We start from the raw sequence: 22,899 nt of genomic DNA, 5'->3' as shown, positions 1-22,899 counted from the left end.
GGATAGAGAAGATCTAACAAATTCTAGAAAACCCACCAAGAAGTTCCTTCCAGTCACCACAGAGAGACGGAGCAAACAACTTAAAAATCATTCAAGAGCTCAATCCTAAAATTGTCTTTAAAATACTTCTTTTTCTCTCCGAATAGGCCTTTGGTGAGGGATGAAGCTGGATCAGTTCAAGAAACATGAAAATGGATCTGCAATTTTTTCTGAGCTGGTACACTCCCACTGCAGGGCCAATGTAAAACACAGGGCAAGTTGCCACCCACCACCATTATTCCACCAATATGGCTCCCAAAAAAGCACCCAAGTGGATGGTTCCACCTAGGAACACATCCAGGATTCTGGGAATCTCTGATGTCAGCTCCAGCCTCCTCAGTAGCCAGGAGCAAGCAGGAGAAAAACCAGCAATGATTCCAGGGTTCCTCGACAGCTCTCCCGCTCTGTATCTTACTCCTGAATCTAAGTCACAATGGTGATCTCAGTAGTTTGGCAGTTTACCCACTTCCTATTGGACAAGGAAATGCTAGAACTAACTCCACCCCACTGAAACAAACACACTCAGAAGCTAACAGTACCATTCTTTCTAAATCAATCTTCAAAGATCTGGGGTTTATTCATTCTCAGGACTATAAATCTTCACTTGAAAAGAATTCATCCCCTTACCTTTATCCACACTAGTGTACATTTAAGGGTCAGGTTCAGAACTGTTAAAACAAGGACAGAGGCATCCACAGAAACACATGTTCTCACAGTCTCTGAGTGACACCTACCCCTCTCTGCTCATATAGGATGAAAAAGAAATGAAGGTATGAGAAATAGATTAAAAATCTGTAAGAGAAAAGAATTTTGCAGTAAGTGTCAAGAAAGGAAGGTAGTCCTTTGTTTTTAAAGCACTGTTAAGAAAATTGATTTCTAAGAGTTCTTGGACAAAGGTTAAGGTTCAGAATCTTCACTTACATAAATATGACCTAAACCATGTAGAATAATCTTGTAGAATGATGCATTTTCCATACATGTTTATGAAATTACATACTCCAATGACTATAGAGAGCAGGTAATTAAGCAAAATGAAGTAGGATGAATAAGAAATTCTTTACTGTCCCAAGGAAAGTAAGTTGATCTCATTTTCCTTAAAACTTACAGTCTTGATTTTTCTTTTGTACCTTACTTTTTGACAGACACTCAGAGACAAAGAAGTATTTCCCCTCAAGACACAGAGGTAGCTGTCATCCTTTGTCATTTGCCATGGCAATCTGGGGGAGTAAGGTAAGAGGGACACAGAAAGTGAGAGAAAAACCAGAAAAGTGGTTGCCCCAAATCATACCTAAAATTTCTTGAAAGTTTTCATATGCCAAGCACTGTGCTAAGACTTTACTTGAATTATCATCTATTTATCACTACAGATGTATGAAGTACATCTTTATTTAAAAGTAGAATAAAGCAAAACAAGAGTCTCAAAGAAATTAGTTACATTATGCCAAACTGCTATTAAGTGCCAAAGCCTGAACCTGAACCCAGGTGGGTCTGACTCTAAACCAAGTCCATATGGTAACCACACTGGGAAACTGCCCCCAAGAGCATGTGGGTATCTGTGCTAGGATTCCTTCAAATATACGTTCATTAGAGAGAGGAATATCCTCCCACACATATATTAACAACATACAGCACTGACCTCCTGGGAGGAAAGGTCCTACAATAACTAGGATCATTTCAATAATAAAAGTCCAAAGAGTAAATACCACCAAACTCCATCAGAAGATTCCTTACAGTTTTATTTTAAAACACACTGCTGCCATAAAACATCTGGAAGCCTTAACAGAGAAATCTTTGGCATATCAAACATAACTCATCAAATGAGTGTCCATTATGTGCCAGCCATGATACTAAATACCAGCGATGCACAACTAAGTAAACTTTAACTTTTTTTCCATATTTACTACTCTGTCTTACAATAGATATACATAAGTGAAATTTACTGGCTGAATTGTTACCTTTCTTTGGATTTATATAACACCAAAATGTTAGGTTTAAAAAAAAAAAAACTTATTCTGTATTTAGAAATTGGCACACAAATTGATCTACTCAATCAATAAAACTCAACATTTCACTGTGCTAAAAACTAAAAACAAAAAAACCAGTTGACTCAGTCACCCTCTCATCAAATTCATTCACCACTATATCACATACCTACTTAAACCGGAATCAGACAGTAAACACTCCCTCATTTAATTAGAAATGAAACAAAACAAAAGAAAACGTTCAATGACAAGTTCTTACTACATGAATTCTAAAGATTTCAAGAACTTGCCTGATGCTTATTTTACAGAACATTCAAGAAGCAATTCAGAAAGCATGGTATCTTCCCTGTTCAAATCATGAAGTCAGAACACTGTAACACTCTTTGAGGAAGGAAAAAGCCATTTCCTGCCTAAAATGTCAATGGCACTGAGTCCAGCACTCCAATCCAACCAGCAGGAAGGCAAAGTCAAATATTATTCCAAACACAGGGCAAGAAGGGGAGGGACAGGAAGTTTGAAACCAGGAAAAATGGATTCATCTGTTATACAAGATAAAGGCACAGTGCACCAAGAGGGGAAAGGAGGCCTGCTGAACTCTCAGCACACACTGGACTGTGTAATCGTGCATCTGTTGCATTCACCATCCTCAAATGGTCCCTTGTACATTATTAGTTCAGAAGGCCAGAGAAAAGGCAATGTTTAAACAAAGACCTGACTAACATGCTTGCTTTTGCAGGAAAGAGGTATGAATTATCTATGGAAAAGTGTGAGGAAAAAACTTCTAGAGAAACAATGAATCATTTAGAATATCATTCCCTTAAGGAGTAATATACACATAATCATTTCTACATAAAACACACACTACACACACACCCCTAAACTGTTGATGTGTAAAGGACAGCTAATTTTCAACTTGACCATGTACTACAGTAGTTACTAATATATATACAAAACTGCCATCTAGAGGTTGAATAATGAAACAAAGTCTATTATATAAGATGATCCTTTCCTTTATGGAAATCACATAATCTCACAATCACATGTTTTCAAAAAGACACACAAACCAGTACATGCACATATATTGCATACCAAGCCAAAAATCATAAAATTATTTTATTTTAAAGCCAGTATGTTTTTCCTTTGCTATCATAATTTTAAGGGGGTTTAAAACTTTGTCTTTCATAGGAAATGTGTATAAATAAAAGGTTACCACATACATAATTAAGTTGGAATCTCCCCCCTAGCAGGCCCTTTGCATGCATGCTTCTAATGCACCTGCATTCCCTCTTACAGATGAATTGAAAAGTTGGGACACTAAGATACCAAGCAGGCTCAGAGCACCACCAAAGTTAAAAGTGCACTGTAAGAACAATTATCAGGATTTATGATATAAAAATAAACAAACAGAATGCAAAGACACAATCTTTCCAGAACTAGTACCCCCTCAGAGATCAACATTACTGTAATCCATTTTCAAAACAATTCTGTAAGGCAGTTATAATGAGCCTTATCTTCCAGATGTGGCTAAACCCATGGCCAAGAGTCACATAACCAACCAGTAAAGGATAGCTACTGAACTGAATCTTACAATTTCTTTGATTAAACAATCAACCTGCAACATTCAACCTACTATAAAAACATACTTGAAATGAAGGTGCTGACTGACTGGGAAGTTCTGGAAGATGTTTTAAATCTTCTGCAAATCTTCCTAGCCTTTGTTATTCTGAGTTTAACCAATTCTCCATTTTCCTGGATTTTTTTTTCCTGCCTACCTACACATAAATTTAAGTTATGTTGCATTTGTCAAAGTTTTAGTTTAATTAGCAACTAACTTGATTAAGCTCCACTAAGACCTTGCCTCAAAAAACCAAAAAAGGAAAAGAAACATAAAAAGAAAAATCACATGTACATAGTACTGTACTGTGTATAAAGATCACGTAAGACAATCAGAATTGATTGGAAATAGGAAAAACCCAACCAATGAATACAAAGAAAAGGCCATCACCAGGCAAACACAGGGTAAATGCTGGGAAGACAGACTGATAGCAGATGTGCTAGATTGAGACTGGCTCAGAGGAGAGCTGTCTCCCTTTACCTATTAGAAGCTGACAAAAGGAGGAGGACTTGAAAGAAAATTAGACAAGGCTTTAAAAAGACCAACAAATTCATAGAGCTTCATGAGCACTATATCCCTCACTGTTAGATGAGTCTCTACTATATTATTATGCTCAATAAACAGGGCAGGAAGTAAAGAAGGAACTAAGTGCAGGGTATTTGGTCATGCTATCTTCTCTGTAAGAAGGGTTAAGTCTGCCTGGCTATCAAGTCTCCCATTGCATCCTGGCTCTCCAGGTTTGCCAGAACACTTACTGGCATGGTTTTTATACCTACCTTGCTTGAATATTTGTACATGTATGTATGTGCATTCTACACTCAAAGGTAGGCAGCGTGAAGAGAACAACTATTTTTGTCCTGGCCCTATGCCTGGCCCAAAGGACACCCTGGCCACTGCTAACAACTTGCCATTGTCACCCAGCCTGGGACACTGTCAATGCTGGGGAGGGGCATTTAACACCCTAAGGTTTTCATGTGGATGGAATGTTGGAGTCAGCTAGTTCCAGGGAAAAAATAAAATCTTCTAATTGTTTCCTTTCCCCCAAGAATAAACACCACCTCCCCAAGATACTACGCTGATTCAGTGAATCAAACGTCTTTGTTTCTACTATTTTCCATATGTTCTAATGGCCCCTTCTGAAAAACATTTGGAAGAAAATATCCATGTGTCACATACATCTGTGAGAAATTTCTGTGAAAAATAAACACATCCAGAGATGGTGAAAAAATGACTTCTACTATGATTCTTTAGCTTAAACAAATACTTCACTACATTTGCTCATTAATTTCCATAAGACACTACATGGTGCAGTTAATTATTCAAAGTCACTGAATTCAGACACTGGCAAGTATTACCAATTCATGCACGAATTCATAAAAGAGTACTTTTCACCTAGAAATCTTACACTAAACACTCTCAAAAAAAGTTGGCATATATTAAGGAAAAAAATTAGAATTCTAGTCACTTAACTAATGTAAAATATAAACTTTCAAAAGCAAAGTGTATAGGAAGGTAATAAAAAAACACCGAAGAATGCTTCCTTATTAAGGTATAAAAAGCGGTGACTTCTCTTGTAAACTAATAAAAGCTTAGGCTGCCACTATAAAACAAATGAGGATAAGGAGTAACAGTAACAGAAGTAACTAGAATAAGGAAGGCAGTTTACATGATGGTGTTGAGCCTCCGCTTAAAATGCATCAGGATGTGCCCTTGCTGCGAATCCTCCCTCCACAACACTGCTAGCTTCCTGGACCTGCCGCAACCAAGCGCCACAAACTTAGGGCATAAATACAGAAACTGTTTGTCTACCAGGTCCAGAGCCTTCTAACCTCTGTTCAAGATCAAGACATTAGCAAGGCTGCTTCCTTCTGCAATCCATTCCTTCCTTCTGATTGCTGGAGTCTGGCATTCCCTGGCTTCAAAACCATTACCCTGACCTCTAGTCCATGCTGAGGGCATTCTCCCTCTGCTCACAGTGTCTGTCAACATCTCTCCACTTGATGAAGATATCAACCGTGGTAAGTTAGGGCCAATCCTAATGATGTTTTATCTTGATAAATTTATAAAACCCTACCTCCAAATAAGGTCACATTTTCAAAAACTAAAGATTAGGACTTCAACACATGAATTCAGCAGAGGCATTTGCTACGAAAGACACCTTCTAAGAAAATATGAAAAGGTTCTCCATTGGAGTATGTGGCAACAGCCCACAACCACAAGTGAAAGAACCACTATGTTCATTTTGATCAACACTGTACCTTAATCTAAGCAGGTTTTAAATTTGGGATTGGAGAAATTTTTTAAAGTTCTCTTAACTTTGTTCAACGTTGGGGACAATAAAACCCTTCTGAAGGAATATCAAAGACATAAAGAGCTAATATTACTCTGTGAAACATTTGCTCAGAATAAACCACAGACCTTGAGTTATTGAGGTCTGAACTTCACCCTGAACTAGTTCTGAAGAGGAGAAAGCACTAAGGAAAAGGGTCTAAGTGAGATGTGGCCTCAGAAATTATGCAGACGGGAAAGAGTAGGATGTAGTTTTGAAATATCAAAGCTAAAAGGATCAGAAGATTTCTTCAAATGTATTCAGTCTTAAAAAGGAACATTAACACACAGGAGTTCAAGACTCCAGCTCTAAATCCAAATATCCTAGATTAACACGTAATTTGCACTCCAGCTAATTCATTGGGCAAAGAGTCACAACAGTACTCCCCGTAGGATGCACATGTCAAGCATTAACTCCTTTTCACCATGATTTGAGGATTAACAAATTGACAGCAGAACACTGGGATATACTTAAACAACTGTTAAAACAGCATGAATGGTTTGATATTGGGGATCACGAATTATAAAATGAGTCTAGGGGATATCCAAAATTTGTTCTCACCCTCCCTTGAGCCTAACTGAAATCAAGAAACTCCCTACACTTTTCTGGTCACAGCTGGAAGCCCTCGGGCTAAGGACTGCTGTGGCCCTCACAGGGCAAGGTAAGACCTGCTGAGAGAAGGCACCTGGGGAAACCACAGTTTCCTCACTGTCCCTGTGGCATCCTTGTCCTTGCAAAAACGCTTTTGTTCTTACTAGCCCAGCACAGTCACCTTTACTATATACCCAGAAACACCCACTGACCCTCACCCAGTGATCTCAACTCAGATGCAATAAATAAATACCAAGGTTCTGGGACCTTACGCCTTTTGTTACCCAGAACAAGTGGTCATCCCAGATACCTGCTGTACCCCAATTCTGTCTCTTGCTCTTTCTTCCCACTGTGCACTGAAACACTTGGCAGGAAACTGGAGACTCACGACAGGGGTCCCTGATAACTAGCAACGTGGAAAGGGTAGCTAATAGTACGATTTCTCCTACTCATGATAGCCTCTGGATAAAAAGTTTTTAAAAATGAATGTCATTTTAAAAAGAAAAGGTGAAAGAAAAGGTGTACGGGGAGAAAAAAAAAAAAGAAACAGCATGCATGCAATAATTACTACACGCCTAGTTCTTTGATCTGTCTGTGTAACTTAATTTTGCTTTAGTCATGTGAGACCTTTCCAAAGGTCACAAGGTAGTATGTGAAAGGACAGATGCAAGTTTAGTTTATCGCACCATTAGTTTAAGATGCCAAATGCAAATAATTAGAGTGACAACAGCACTTCTCAAATTCTAACACCTGCACAGTGAACACACCATAGTATCCATGAAATACACCTGCCAACAGCATCCTGGTTCATCTCTGAAAACATTTCCAAAATGTTCCGAGTTTTGTGGCAGTAGCGTACCTTGGAACAAGGTGCCACGACCTTCAGATCCCACCTTAACCTGGCGAGCAGAGCTTCGTCCCTCTGAACTGCAGGCTCCTTGTCAGTGGAGTGGGAATACCGGGTTGCCACCTTCCAGGGTTACAATGAAGATTACATGAAATAATGTATGAAGAGTAGCTTATACAGAACAGCAAGCTTCTTTAGTCTTCCTTTATTATTAACACCTTTTAACTGAAAAGGTGGGCTTTTACTGTGTTGGTGGTGGTGAATACCTTTGTTCTGATGAAGGCATCAGTGTCAGAGACTGGACACGACCTTTCCTACTACCAACACGGTTCCCCTTTGTATGGGTACCAAACTCGTGGTAAAGGAGCTTGAGCGTTTATGTTTGTTTTGCTTTGTTTTTGTTTGTCTTAGCATAGTTGCCTGTTGAAAAGTCTCTAGTGAGAAAAATTATTTTATGTACTCTGATGAAACAGTCCTTTGAAATGTTTGTGTATAATTCACTAATCATTAGAATAATGAATAACCAAACAGCTTGAAAATATGATTTTAGGATATCAACCTCAAAATGGTTGGACCGTGCAGGTCTGGGGTAGGCATTAGACTCTGTGGTTCTAGTCAGCACCCTAGTGGATACAGAATGCAAGTAAGTCCTACCACAAAAAAAGAGACCTCGATATGACTAACTTACCCCATTAATCTCCTGGAATAACACTTTCTAAAGGCTATGGCTTCTGAAGTATCAGCATTAAAATCCCATAACATTTCATTTTCTAAGTCACATAAATCACAGTTTGATATGTATGTGTATCTTGACACAATACCACATTAACCGCCACTACATAAATGCTTCTATATTGTATCACAAGCATACTCTGCAAGCATTTTGAAGGTTTGCCACTGTTAACTATAACCATTCCTCTTTTGCATCCACACTTCCTAGGTGCTAAGCTGCACCATGACCCCTGGTCCTGCAGGCAGCAGGTGGAGATGAGGGTCCCCTGGCCAAAGACAGCAGGGTCAGCAGCACTGGCCTCCTTGCTATAGGGGGCACATGATAAAGGAAAAGTCACAAGTCAGTAGCAGAAAGAACCCCTGGCTGCTATAGCTGCTGCTCAGTACATGGAAATACTTTGTCCTTCTTGCTCTCATCCTCTTCTAGGTATGTGAGGAAAATACAAAAGGACATTGGAGGGGAAAAAAAAAAAACAGCTGGGGGTGGGAGGGAATCCTGCCAAATGGTAACCTCCTCCGTGAGACCTATATAAAATTGAGATAAATGATTTCATAGAATGTCTGACTTTCTGTTACAGGGGAGATTCAGCAGCTTGGTTCCGAACTCTGTCAGAGACCAGAGGCAGACACTGGAAAAAAATCAACTTCTGAAGTCCACTCAGTGACTCAACTGTGAAATATCTGCTCTCAGCTTAAAATTGGGGTCTGCTAAGGCTTTGGGGCATGATAAAGGAAGGACAGTGCTGGAAATACTGTATTGACAAAGGTAGAAATGAGATTAAGATGCAACAGGGAGTTCTAACTGCCTACAAACTTCTCAGGGAACTTTGAAGAGGTAAACCGGGAAAATAACTCAGCTCCCAAAAGCATCTCTGAGCTTGTTCTCAGTCTGATGGAGAGCCGCAGCAGAAAGCACGCCCTCTCACACAGTCATCTTTAGGAAGCATACTCCACGATCATCAAAACCAGCTCTCTCTCCACCAGCACATCTTCTGAACACCTCCACAGAACCAACAACGTGGATTCCCTTAATTCCATGGTATATGTATAACATACAATATACACACACTTAAAGCATCCAGATTTCAGATTGCTTAAAACAAGAACCAATTTGATGTAAGGAAGGCACTTTGCAATTCCCCTGTTATCCCAATTCTACCCACTCTCCATATCCTCGTCCTTTAGCATCCCTCTCACAGACCCACTCACGGTGAAGGGCAGGGGCACTCTTTTATTTATACATTATATTCCTCCATGTTTAAAAGAGAAAGTACAAGTCTGATGAACATGAAAGACAAGCTAAATGACAACAAATAGCAACAGCTATTATTTTTTAAGCCTTTATTATCTGCCATGTTGCTCTGCACTTTACATGTATTACATCCTTGAATCCTATAACAATCCTATGAACCAGGTGGTATAACAATTTTCATTTCCCAGATGAGAAAATCAAGACCAAAAGAGATTAAATAACTTGCTCAAAATCACAGAGCTACTAAGCAGCAAAGTCAAAATTTGAACCCAAGTTGCCAGGTTTGAAACCAAAGGTAAATAACTAAATAGCTTGGTTATTTCCATGAACTTCAGATTTAGGCTAAAAGGGCATGCACGTTCCAGCAGGCTCGGTGCACAAGAAACAGCTGCCACAAGAAGGCATTTCAATCCTGCCAGCACAGAAGCACAGCCCATCTCAGGGGGCACTCAGTTGCAGGATCCCCTAGAGCTCAGCAATGAATTTCCCAGGCAGGATATCAGAACTGGCTTGGCAAAATGGTGTGGCTTTTCTTAAAGGGATGAGATTAAATGGCATAATATGAGCGTCATGCTGAGATTTAAGGGTCTTGGTACTAGCATGGCTGATCTTCAACAGGCAGCTCAAATAAGCTTAACACGTGAGTTTCATTGACAGAAATAAACTGTTGCCAAGTAAAGTGTCTCAAAGAATTGGAATCTTGTCAAACTAGCTTAACACCATGAAATGGTACAACTTAATGAGAGACACTATAAATCCCAAGGAATACAACACACAGCTCTCTCTCTCCAAAGACTGATTTTGCAAGTGGTTTAGTATCATTCCTGAGTGTGCATACACATACAGTGGGGTAGGTGAAATGCTGCAATTAAAGGATTTTTAAATTTAACTAAAACATGTACAGCTTATTTGCATTAGAATCTTTGCATTAATGTCTTTAAGAGGGAAAAAAACTTCAAATAACAGATAAAATCATGTTAAATAGAGTTTTTTTTTGGAATCCACCCCACATACACAGTCCAGGGAACATAATACACATTCCTGAGCATGAAGTGCTGACTTTAAAGTAAACAAAGCTAAACAAATCCCAGGATTCTGTGCTGAGCCTGGAGGATGTGGAAGCTGTACTGATCCTTGCAAATCAGTCAAAGCCTACAATCTAATCCAGAGGATACAATGGGGGATACAGATGAGAGAAAGAAGAAAAACTTTAAAAGTCCTGACTTAAAGGAAAAGTGATGAAATCCAAATCCAGTCATATTTATTTCTAAAGAGAGTGCAACAAATACTTACCTGTCTACTGCTTCTACATCAAAGCAAAACCTCTTCTCAATAGAGTCTGTTTTCCGTCGTGTACAGGATTTGAGGGTGACTGATTCATCTTCTCCCTAACAAGAAGACAGAGATGCGGCCAGAATGTAAGATCTGTGACAAAAGTAATACATGAAGAGAAGATGATGCCACGTTCAAAAACGAGTGTTCATGACCAGGTGAGTTGACAAGTTGATCATAAACATTCTTGGCTAAGAGCCTCCTATAGCTAAAATTTGGAAATTCTGTTGTTTAGAACCACACATCATTAGGCCTCATGGGTCACAACAGTGCAGCACCAACTTATAATAGATGCAAAGAGCTCCTGTTGCTATTAAACTAGGTTTAACATGTAGATTTGTTGAGAGTTTTAAAAGATGGACTCCACTACCACCTTTCTTGCCTAGGGTAAGATGCCCAAGATGTGTTCATACATCCTCACTTCCTTTAGAAATCCATACCTGCTCCCATTCCATCTTCAGGCAACCCTTCAGCCTTATTTCTGTTATTATAGATTGATTTCATCTTCTATAATCTTTATAAATGGAACCACACAGTACACACTCTGTTTTGGTCTGGTTTCTTTTCACTCAGCTTAACCGTTCATTCATGTGCACATTAAGAGTTTGTTTCTTTTCATAGCTGAGTACTATTCCACTGTGTAAATGGAATGTAACAATTTCACCTCCTAGCACTGATGTATTGCCTAGAAGTACAGAATTTACTGTCCCTGAGTTCTTTTTCTGTCAGTTACAAATCTTCTAGGGCTTTTGTTTCTTCTGCCTCTGCTAATATTTTTTCTGAAGGAGGATGGTGGGGGGTGGAGGGGTTAACAAGCTTATCTAATTTGCTAAAATAAAGGGAAGAAGGACTATATGGGGCAAACTTACTCACTGACATCAGAATAGCACACACAAAACAAAACAAAAAAAACACAGAAAACCTAAGAGACAGTTTACATTCACAAGGCTTATCTCTATTGTTTCTTATTGAATAGCAAGATTAATTTCTCAGATTGAGAACTGTTCTTTTTCTACTTTGTAAGATACACGAGTAGGTTAAATAAAATTTACAGGCCATTGTTTCAGATTAGGCTCCCACAATGGGCCTCAAGAGATCAGATGAAAAGTCAACATGGAATCACCCATGCTAACATTCCTTATCACTAACCTGAAACTAAACTGTTTATTTGACCTTTTAAGAAACCAAGAGAAATGAAATAACAGCCAAATTTCCCAAATAGCTCATTTCATTTTGGCATGACAATGTAGTTCCCTCTGCCTTAATTCTTACACAGAAAGTGAACTTGAACCAACTTCATTTGACCAACCAGTGATTTTTCTATCTTTCTGCCTCCCTGCCCCTCCCTACAAGGAAAGTAACTTTAAAATGACCAGTTCACTTCGGGTTCTCCGCTTCTGCTTTCACCAGTCTTTCTCTGTCTTAAAATCAACCTCTTCTGCTTAGCTCATCAGAAAATCAACTCTGTTTTATGAAACTAAGCATTGTCCAGTTCTACAATAAAAAAATCAAGCTAATTAACACCTTTAAAGTAAACTGTCCTTATTTTGGCCTTTGACAAGAATAAGCATCCAAATATTAGTGACCTGACCTCATTAATGTCTAACTATATTTCAGATTTAACAGCTCTGAGCCAGCTTCCACTTTCAAAGCTTATATGAGATGTCATGAATATACAAGAAAGTTCTTCATTAAAGATTTGAGAAAGTGTAATAAAAAGTCCCGAAATAAAGACTTTAGAGAGAATAATTCAGTGATATGGATTTCTAGGGGGACTAAGAATAGGAAAAGGACCATGACTTGATCCAAGGAAAACAGGCCTACCTTTACGTCCACTTCATGAAAACCAGGGACTCCTAATGACACAGATTTATAATATTCCTTCTACCTCTGATGTTCACTATGTTACAGTGTTTTAACATGTCTGTTTTCCTGAGAGTATTTATAATTTAACCCACTCTTTCCAAGAAACAATAAAAGAGCTTTGTTCTTGCCTGGATACAGGGAAGGAACAGAGATGCTGACAATCTCCATTGTGGCTGAAATAAAAAGAAAGCCAGGAAAAAAAAAAACAAAACTGGAAGTGGAAGACAGCAAAGGGTGAAGTATGGCTGAGCAGCCACAGTAACCATAACTGCACCTAACCTCACTTACTCAGGGAAGGCCTGGAATCAAAGTCAGCATTCTCCACCTTGACACTACAGCACCTCACATGCACAAACCCAACATGCTGCACAAAAACACACGACAGAGAGGACTACAGGTGGAGTGTTTACAGGGTACTAATTCCTCAACAAGGAGATAAAACTGCAAAATTATTTAAAGACAGAACCAGAGAGATCATTTAAAATGTAGTCCGAAGATTCACAGGTATAAAAAGTGTAAGGCCCAGAGGTGTGGCTTAATGACTGAATGTCTAGCATGCATAAGGTCCTGGGCTCAATCTCCAGAACCACTTAAGGAAATAGAAAAATATAAATATCCTTACTAAAAGCATTTAAACATCCACAGGTGGAGGTAATAGTAAGAGCAAGAAGAGAGGTAAAATTCAAAGCAATACATGATGGGAATTTCCCAGAGATACTGAAAGACACAAAACCTCATAGCCAAGAACACCAAAACTTTCTGAGCAATAAATTTAAAAATTTCAAGCAAGGACAATCATACCAAAATGTGGCCTACTAAGAGAAGAAAAGAAGGTAGTAAAGCGGACAGAAAGAAAAGGCAGATCACTCTCATACAAAATACATTTGGCAGCTATTAAGAGTGAAGACTGCCTAGCAGGACATGAGGCAGTAGCTCTATGCGAGAAAAAAATCTTGGAGAACTGAAGGAGCTGCCTTAGGGTAGGGAGACCAGGGAGCCTGACATGGCCTGACTGTCTCTTCCAAAAATGGCCAGAACTCTTCTACCCCTTATGCTCTTCAAACAAGAAAACACTGACATTCCCCCTCCACGGACAGACAGGGTCTGCGTGCTGTACCAGTGGAACTAGGTGGGCTTTTGTGACCATCTGCGACCAATGAACAGGGCAAAAGTAAAGCTAATGACTTCCAAGATTAGGTTATTAGAAAGCAGTGCCTGCTTTTAGTGCTAGAACATTCACTCCTGAAACCATGAATTCCCAAAGCCATCTTGCATCAATGTGCTGTAAACAAGTCTAAACTAGCCCAACCAGTCTAAACTAGACCAGCCAGACCATACAGAGGCACAGAGAAAGAAGTGGGGAGGAGAGAGAGCATATCTGGTCAACCTTGAAAGGCTTCAGATCTGCAATGTTCTTCCTCTTTTATCTGACTGGAACTCATGAGAAACCCTAAGGTTTGCCAATCATCCAAATGGTTCCTGAATTCCTGACCCAAAAAAACTGGGAAATACTAAAATGACTGCAGCGTGTGCTTTTAAAAACAGTTAAGTTTGGGGCCAACTTGTTACACAGCGGTAGAAAACTGGAACATCTAAACTGCCAACTGGCAGCTCTCCAGGGATTGAGAGAGAGCAGGATGAATCAGTTTCACAGAATGAAGTCATCCAAGACTTTTTAGCATCTAAAAACATTTGAAATACTTGTTAAATGTAAGAATCTTCCTAAACTGTAGTTCCTAATGTATCTTAAAACTAAGAATAATTATCTTATTTTAGACATCTTCAATGAACAAGTACTGGAACTACTGTTTAAAATTAAGAGAAGCACAGTGAAACATTGGAGGTACTATAGTATATTTGCATTATTACCATTATCTGTTAGCCAAGCAAATCAAACATGAAATTTAAAAAATGAACTTACCCCTTTTCCTCCTGACTTTTGGTCAAATGGTACCATGGTGATTTGTTTGGAATCTCGCTGATATGTACAGTAGTGCTTCACCCAAGAAGTTCCAAAGTGACCTGAAAGGTAATATTTCCTATTAAGCAACTCAGTACACATATCCACTATAAGCTACACACAAGTAACTGCAGAAACACATAGCGCATAATGCTCATTCACCCATATACTATTTTAGGGGCAATGTATTCTCCACATCAGTTAGACTGAAATAGAAATCTGATCCCACAGGCTAGAAATGGAACCAACCCAAAGCTTTTCCCCAGAGACGCATGAACACTCTTCCCACCAATGCTACATCCAGTGGGTCTTAAAATATAAGGGAAGTAGAAGTTCCCTGGGGAAGCTAATTCATATTCCCATCATCAACCTCCACTTGAAGTTTCCGTTCTTTTCCAACAAGAATAAGACGACTTAGGAAAGAACACAGAAAGGCTTTTCCAAGTGCCTACCACCATTCCCATCTGCAGTAATGACATCATGCTTCCCACACAGCTGCCCAGAGACTCTGACATCATGGGTTCTGATCTACTTCCAAATCTCTAATTTTTTACTTTAGCAGAAATCAAAAAGTATCAGAATAGAAAACAAAAGAGATACAGAATGCAAGTGACTATAAATACCCAAAGGCAATCCAAGATCCTCTCAAAACTATACATCAAGAGTCACAGGGATACCATAGAGTCAAGCTCACAGTCTCTGATTTAACTGTGTTTAGCCAATCCCTTTATTTTGTTTCTTTTTTTTCAATCTTTTTTTTTAGTTCCTTTATTTTGAACGGCAAAGTACAATTTGAAGAAGAAAGCATAAACAGCCTTCAAGGATATCTTACTAATTTTAGATATTTATAGAGCCCACACAATAGAAATGGTTAAAATATGTAAAAATATAGTCAGCAGACATTTAATAATTATCAATGGCATGATGTTATAGTTAGCGTTTTCAAGGGAATAGATTTAACGCAGGATACATAATTTATAGGATTATTTTATAATAATCCTAAAGATTACTATGACCTAAAAAGTCAAATGCAGAAGCATGCAAAAGATCTGATGCACTAGAGACCCAAAGAATCCAGCTGAGGGCCTATATCCCATGGCAATGTCCTGCACAAGTTGCAAGTCTGTATAAAGGATCTACCCTGGAAAGGCCCAAAGTCAGTGGCAGAAGCTAGAAAGTCAGCATCAGTTAGATGAGGGATCTGTGCCAGCAGGCTGAAGGATCTGCACTGGAGCCAGAAGGTTAAGGACCAGAGCTCCCCCAAAGAGAATCTCCGTCATCCTCAGAGACAGTGAGGACCAAACTCTTCCAACAATGAGAACAACTGAGTTACTATCAGGAAAGCCTGTGATAACCTTCTCCAGGAGAATCAACAGCACACCATCTTCCCCTCCAGCTCTCCTTCTATGCTTGGGCAACAATCCTCAGATGGGCTTTCACACCCAGAACCATGCTGATTCAATTCAGTTAAGTGTTACAAGTTGACCAACAGTTAATCCACCATATATGGCATTTACTAAGCTTAAAAAGCAATCCATAGCATGTATATTGGGACATCAAGACAAACAAAACAGAAACCATCAAAATACATTCTTGTAGCTTGAGGGGGAAAGTTCACAAGAGATTTTAAATGTGCTTTATCTTGGACAATATGAGCATCACAACAAAATACGAATCTGTAAGTTCATATTGACAATGAAAAGACAGAAGTACAGACAGATGGGAAGAAACAGAAGGAGTAAAAGGTGAGAGGATATTTCTTTACACTACAGTGAAAGGCAACTATGAATGTGTTGGGAGTGGTGGGACCAGAAACACAGTTTGCAACCATTATGGTGCAGATTGATTTAGGCCAGGATTACCAAGGCTAAATCTGTGGAAGACAGAACATGATAAGGAGAAGGGTATTTATATAATCTTAAAGTGCTTCCCACAGATTCCAAGTGAGTTACAAAGGGAAACCAATGACTGTGCAGTGGAGAAACAAGAAAAATATATTGCCTGGGTGATGAAAATGAATACTGCCATCAAGGACAGATGGGCACCACATGCCTCAGGATGTGGCCCAAAGACAGAGAGCTTCTTACATAGGACTGAACCAGAGACATATAACCCCAATCTAATCATGAGGAAACATCAGAAAAACCCATGCTGAGGCGACTTCTTCAAGGGAACTGGAGTATGTCCTTCAAAATGTCAATGTCAAGAAAGATCAAGGTTCAGAAACTGTTCTCAGGATGAAAGTAATGACAACTAAATGCAGAATGAGTCTGTATTAGAGGAAAATTAAGTGCCTTATAGGGCCATTATTGGGACAACTAAGAAAATTAAAATATATACTATAGTTTAAATATCAAAGCAATTTTAAATGCCCTGTGAGTGATTACTTAAAAGAATATCCTTATTCTTTAAAAATACTCAGTGAAATAAAGAGCATGATAAATGCCACCTGTTCTTGAGCAATCAGGAAAAAAAAAATAGGTGTGAGCAGATGATGTGCATATATACACCAATAAGGAAAAAGAAAAAAATATAATTGTGGCCAAATGCTAAAAATTGGTGAATTTAGATAAAGTCATACAGTTGGTAGTTATTCCATTATTCAAATGGAAGAAACTTGAACTTTTCAACTTCTATAAGTTTGAAAATTTTTCAAAATAATAAATTAGAAAAATGTTAAGATAAGGGGAAAAAAAGCTGTATGCCAAGGAAATGTTCTGGACTGTACTGTGTTAGAGAACACAAAAGTGGCTCCAGTGATAAGCAACATGATGTCAAAAGAGCAGATTTTAACAAAATTGACTAATGTGCTGTAAGAGTTCAAAAAAACCAACACTGATTTTACACATGTAAGTGAATAATAAATTAAGTACTATAGTGAACATTAAGCTATACTTTTCAGTCCTGAAAATTTGTACTTTTAAGTTGATCTCAAACCTTTTAGTAGGAGGTTCTCATGGGGCAAAAAGGGGATCACTTTATATTCAGAAAATGAAACACATAGCTGAAGTGGTTTTTACACGTTACAAATATCCACAAGCTCAGCCTTATAAGAATAGGGAACATAAAACATAGCCAATTCCCCAAACCCACTAGGGCTCCATTTTCACCAAGGAACAATGTTAAACCCAAGCACTTTTATGAGTAATAATTAAGTAGAATAATCATCAAAACCAAGTTCCTATTCTATTCCATCAGGACACTTTTAAAAGCAAAGATATTTGCTTAAGAGGAGGATGCAAAATCAACACAAACCTGGAGGAGAAGAAATGATGTTTCCTACTAAGGAAGTATGGCAGGAATCTCTAGGAACTATCCATTAAAAACATTCAATTTCTGGTACTGCAAACCTGGAAGTGCTGCCCTCAAGAGCATAGCCCCATCACAGAGCTTTTCTGTAGCCCTAAGCCATGAATGTATGAGGCACCAGTAAACACTTTACCTTAGCAGCACTAGTATTATTCCTTAAACATCATTATTACCAGGCAATGGGTCTTTTTGCAGATGCTTAGGTGACCTTTGGCTTCTACTTTTCATAAATTTAAATACTGGGATGAAAAAAGTTAAGCAGAAAAGGAAAAGGGCCTCAATCATGACTGCTCTCAGTTGAAAACAGTATATATAAGTCTACCAAAGAATATGACTGCTGATAGACAAGAAGATCCAGTATGCAAAACTATCCAATGCTGCTATGATCAGGGCAGCTCCTACACTAAGTGTAGAGAATGCCCAAGAGTAGAGTGATGCCAGGGAATGAAAAGCAACCACCAAGCATCAGGGAATCCCACAGGGGAATTCCCAGCCACAAGAAAGAAAACAGATTATGACACTTGGAAGAAGTAAGACTCTGGGGACACCATCTTTCCCATTCAAAACTCTTACTCACCCAAGCATGGACCCACAGTAGGCCAAGCATTGCTAAAGACACTCTCCTCCTTCCAGAGGGTCTAAGGGTCTGCGCATGTCCTGATGGTTGCTGCGCAAAGCACTTACGTTTCTCCTGAACGTAGAGGTACCCTTCCATGGTGTAAGGGCTGATTGTCTTGTGCTCCAGGGGGTTCTCCTTCATCTTCTTCATCAGGGATTCTACTTCTGACCTGGTGCCTTCAAAACGGTTTCTTGTCTAGGATGAAAAGAGTTTTACTCAAAGCAAAGAAATACAATTTTTGTGTAACCTAATAAAATCCTTAGATCTAAAACAGAATCAGGAACATTCAACCCTCTAGGAATTAGGTCAATATTCACTTCAAACAGTACACTTTAGTCTTAGAGGCCTAAACGTGAATGACTCTCAGACTCTAGTAATCATCAAAATTACCTACAGAACCTATAAAAAGATGCCAATACCCAGGTCTTGCACCTAGAGATTAATTTAGAACCTTTGGGCCCAAAAACATGCATTTTAAATAAGCATCCAAGGTGTTTCTGACTCAGATGGCCCTAGGGCCTTTATGTCTTGAGGACTGAGGTTCTTATATTTCTCCAGCTTATGGGAATGATACTCACAGTTAGCTCACAGATGGGCACCTCCTTGAAGGGGAGCTGCAGTTCTCAAAGTCATCCCCTTGCTGAGGACAGCCTGAACCCTTTCTGAAGGCCTATCCAGCCCCATACTCCCACATCACTGACCAAGGAGCCTGCACCACAGCTCAACCCTCTACCATGCTCCATGCTCATTCTTTCAAAGGAGTCTTTGCTGGCTTCACCCCCTACACACACACACACACACACACACACACACACACACACACACACACAGAATAAAGCTACTGCATGCAAAGCTTTATTTCAGAGTTAGCCTTTGAAAGAAGTCAGCCTAAGGCAAGCACTATGCTGTTGCAGAACCATTTCTGAGACTGTAACTTTTCATCTCTGGGATAACAGAGAGAACCATACATATGTTAGAGTTCTACAGGCCATGCAATACAACCCACATAGAAGCATTTGGCTATTTCCTATAGAAGAGCTCCTAGAGACCACATGAAAGCCATCACAGTCCACTATACATTGGAGAAGGTGACTGAAGCTCTGGTAAGCACTGACCAACACACTAAACAGAATTCTGCTTGTCAAAAGGTCCAGTGTTTAAAACTCTGGGAGTGAATCGCAGTGACTTGGATTTCCTGTCACCCTTCCTAAGCACTGGACAAAAGCATATCCTCTGCACCAGAGGTCAGCACGCGCCCCCAGACTCACGCCCTGAGCACGCATTCTAAGGTCTCCTGTAGTCAGGCAGCCAGATGCACAGAAGGGAGGCTGGGCAATGGTAGGATGTCCACAGCCAAAAGAAATCCTGGCTGCTGGACAGATGTAAAACATAATCAGCAGCAGCACTTCAAGAACAAAAGCAGTGCTTTGAAATAATGGAGAAGATGGTGGTCTGACCCACATGATGGTGTGACTCTCAAAGTGCTCCTAAATGCCCATCCTCAGATGCCCCCTAAGCTGAAGCAAGACCCAGCCTCCATGCCTCCATTCCAGTCCACATGGGTGGGGTTGCAGCAACCAGACCCAGATTTTGCTTTTTCCTTCCATCAACCAGAGAATGGAAGCCTGTTACTATGCCTACTCACATTCTGTATGCTAATGGTCAGTTGTGTCTTGAAATCACCAAAATCCTTGGCCAGTTCATAACCATGGTGATAGAAGGTGAAAAGCCCTTGCAGGAAGGCCAGTAGCTGTAATAAAGGAAAAAAAGCAGAGGTCACATGTACAGGCCGATCTGAGTTCCCAATGCTGATTTGAATGTCTACAACACAGCAGTAACAATGGCCAGCATTTACTAAGCTCCAAATGCGTGCCAAGCACTTGCCTTACTGACTACTTACAACGTGTCTTGTTTTACTGAATACTTACAACAACTATAAGCTAAATATTACTTTTTAATAATGAGTAAGTAGATTTAGAGAGGTTAAGGAACCTGTTCCAAAACACACAGTAAGTTGTAGCCAAGATTTGAAACTAGGTCTCCTTGGCAGCCTACCCTTGCACTTACTCTGTGAGCCTCATCACTCCCAAAGAACTCATTTCTTCAAAAACCAAAGACCAGGGCTCAAACTTGGTTTCCTGTTAGTACATTTGTAATATCATGTTACTGCACAAAAAAAGGAAAGCAAAAGAAGGAAGGTGATGTATTCAGAGTGTACAGCCTACCAAGCAAAGTCAAGTTAAAGAAAATGATCCATACTAGCCTAGAGCTAAGGTGTATTTCTGAGCTTTCTTAAACTATTCAAAAGCAAATGCTGTGGATTACTTTTTCAAAATATTCTCCCTGTTATGATGGTTTCCCTGAAATCTCATTTCAATCCCTTTGGGCTAAAAGGTAAGTGTATTCACTGTTTAGTCTTGTCCCTAGTGAATACTGAAAACATCTGTTCACCACAATTCTTCTAACACACCTCCGTATTTCAAAAATCTGTCCCCATTCTGAGCCCCTGCCACCCTTCACTTCTCCAAAATACATAAACATTCCTGCAGTCTTTCTCTCAAAGCCTAACCCCAGTCCCACTGTTGCTATGCTTTTCTGGCCCCTTGCAGTGTCCTGCACATCTTGCCTCCGTTCCAAATTTCAATGAGAAAGAAGGCAAAATATGGTTGAAAAGGATCAGGGCCCCAAGAATTCTGTCACATTTCAGCTCTCCTACATGTGGGGACCATCCTCATTCTTCAGCTTCTGAAGGCTGACTTACATTTTCTGAGTGGTCCCTCAACCTTCCTGAATTGCTTCTACCACATGTTATCCTAAGACATATTTGCTTGGCGTTGTATTATTGCATTTGGTTTTCAGTCCCTAAGTGAACATATCTTTCCTTATTAAACATAATTTCATCCCACTTCATTTCACCTAACTCACCTTTTTGAGAGGCAGTTCTAATAATAACAAAGGATCCTACCATCACTCCCTCTTTTCCACCTGCTGTGGCAAGTCTGGTAAGCACTAAGGCAGGTACAATCCAGAGAGGGACCTGCCTTCCAGGTAAGTCTCATAGCCAGCACAGTTCATCAAGGTGCTGTGAACTAGGAAGTCCAACGAAACCTAATTATAACAATATGATACCTTACTTCCCACTGTCACCATCCCCAATACATCCAGCCCTTTAGATTCTCACAGGAGGTGGCTGAGCAGGCACTGCTGGATCATCCGCCTATAAAACCAGTGGCATGATATACAACCCTGACATAAATCAATGAATGTGTTGCAATGATGTCTAGATGTTCCCCCAAAGCCTCATGCAGTGCTGAGAGTGGCTTCTGGAGTTTGTGACTGAGTCATGGTCCATGCTGAGATTAACCCTGGGGCAGGTAGCCTGATTACAATATAAGGGAGGAAAACAGGCTTGCTCTCTCTCTTCTCCCATTTAGCTCTTCTTGTTTTTGCTGTCTTCTGTCACCATGAATGGTTGTTCCTCAGTAATGCCACCTTGTCTGGGAGCCAATTCAATATGGACTGAAACCTCCGCAAACTGTGAACTAAATAAAACTTCCGACCTTAATTTTGGGTGTTGGGTATTTTGTCTCAGCAACAAGAGTAAAGTAATCAAGACAGAATGCTAAGCCACATACATCTGCCAAAGATTAATAACAAAGTATTTCTTTTCAAAGATGATCAAAACTTTTGGAATACTCTACATAAAATCCTTCCTACCAGGTGGCTACAGTATTAGAGGAGAAGGGGCTCTTCTACCAAACCTCGTTCTAGAATTCACAAAAATCATTCTTTCACTCTGCTCATCTCTGCCCTCACTGCAGACTGTAAATGCTGTCTGCCATGACTTTCCAAAGCACTGGGCCACCCCTCTACTTGAGAATAATGCAGAAGACAAGCGGCTAAATTCTAAAATTCTAAAACTCTGGTTTTTCCTTCTCTCAAAATTTCCTTCTCTTAAGACTTCTCTAATTTCCAAACAGTTCACTAAAATGCCTCCTGGGTATATACACAATTGCTTCACAGGCAAACAGTGACTAATATTTATTTTAGTTTTTACTTTCATTGGTCTTGTGCCTTCATTGTCCATTTTTTTTCTCCATAGAATTACTCCTTAAATAAGTGTTATTTTTGGCCTACTTTCTCCTCTCACAGCATCCTTTGTCCCCTCCTCATCTTCCTCCATCTCCCTCCCACATACTGCATGAACTCTTGAACCTATGACCCAATGGAAAATGAAAATCCATCCTAAAGGGTCAGAGTGAGGCCCAGAGAGGTGGGAGGAAGCATCTGCTTCAAAAAAATGCTTTTATTCAAACACAAAGAGGAAGGGCTTGTTGTAGCCCCCACAGGATTATCCAATAAGAAGGATCAGTTCATCCACTTAGCTACCATGAAAATCATCACTGGACAAAAGAAAGGCCTTCCC

The 22,899-nt window shown here is 39.6% G+C and overlaps 1 protein-coding gene across 6 annotated transcripts in view; it reads right to left on the bottom strand.

Annotated features, from left to right (window-relative positions):
• The window catches only part of Arhgap26 (Rho GTPase activating protein 26), a 410,930-nt gene that overhangs the window by 261,964 nt on the left and 126,067 nt on the right, over nt 1-22,899 (bottom strand). For all 6 annotated transcript variants that reach the window (XM_003477293.4, XM_023560545.2, XM_003477294.4 and 3 more), the window contains exons 7-10: nt 20,119-20,223; nt 18,539-18,668; nt 14,507-14,607; nt 10,681-10,775 (exon numbers count right to left, since the gene is read on the bottom strand). In XM_003477293.4, the coding sequence (XP_003477341.1) occupies nt 10,681-10,775; nt 14,507-14,607; nt 18,539-18,668; nt 20,119-20,223 (431 nt within the window). The remainder of the gene's footprint in view (nt 1-10,680; nt 10,776-14,506; nt 14,608-18,538; nt 18,669-20,118; nt 20,224-22,899) is intronic.

Source organism: Cavia porcellus, unplaced genomic scaffold (genome assembly GCF_034190915.1).
Source record: "Cavia porcellus strain 051 isolate PalLab524CR breed Dunkin Hartley unplaced genomic scaffold, mCavPor4.1 scaffold_21, whole genome shotgun sequence".
NCBI classification, from domain to species: domain Eukaryota; kingdom Metazoa; phylum Chordata; class Mammalia; order Rodentia; family Caviidae; genus Cavia; species Cavia porcellus.
This window is presented reverse-complemented; position numbering and strand designations above follow the sequence as displayed.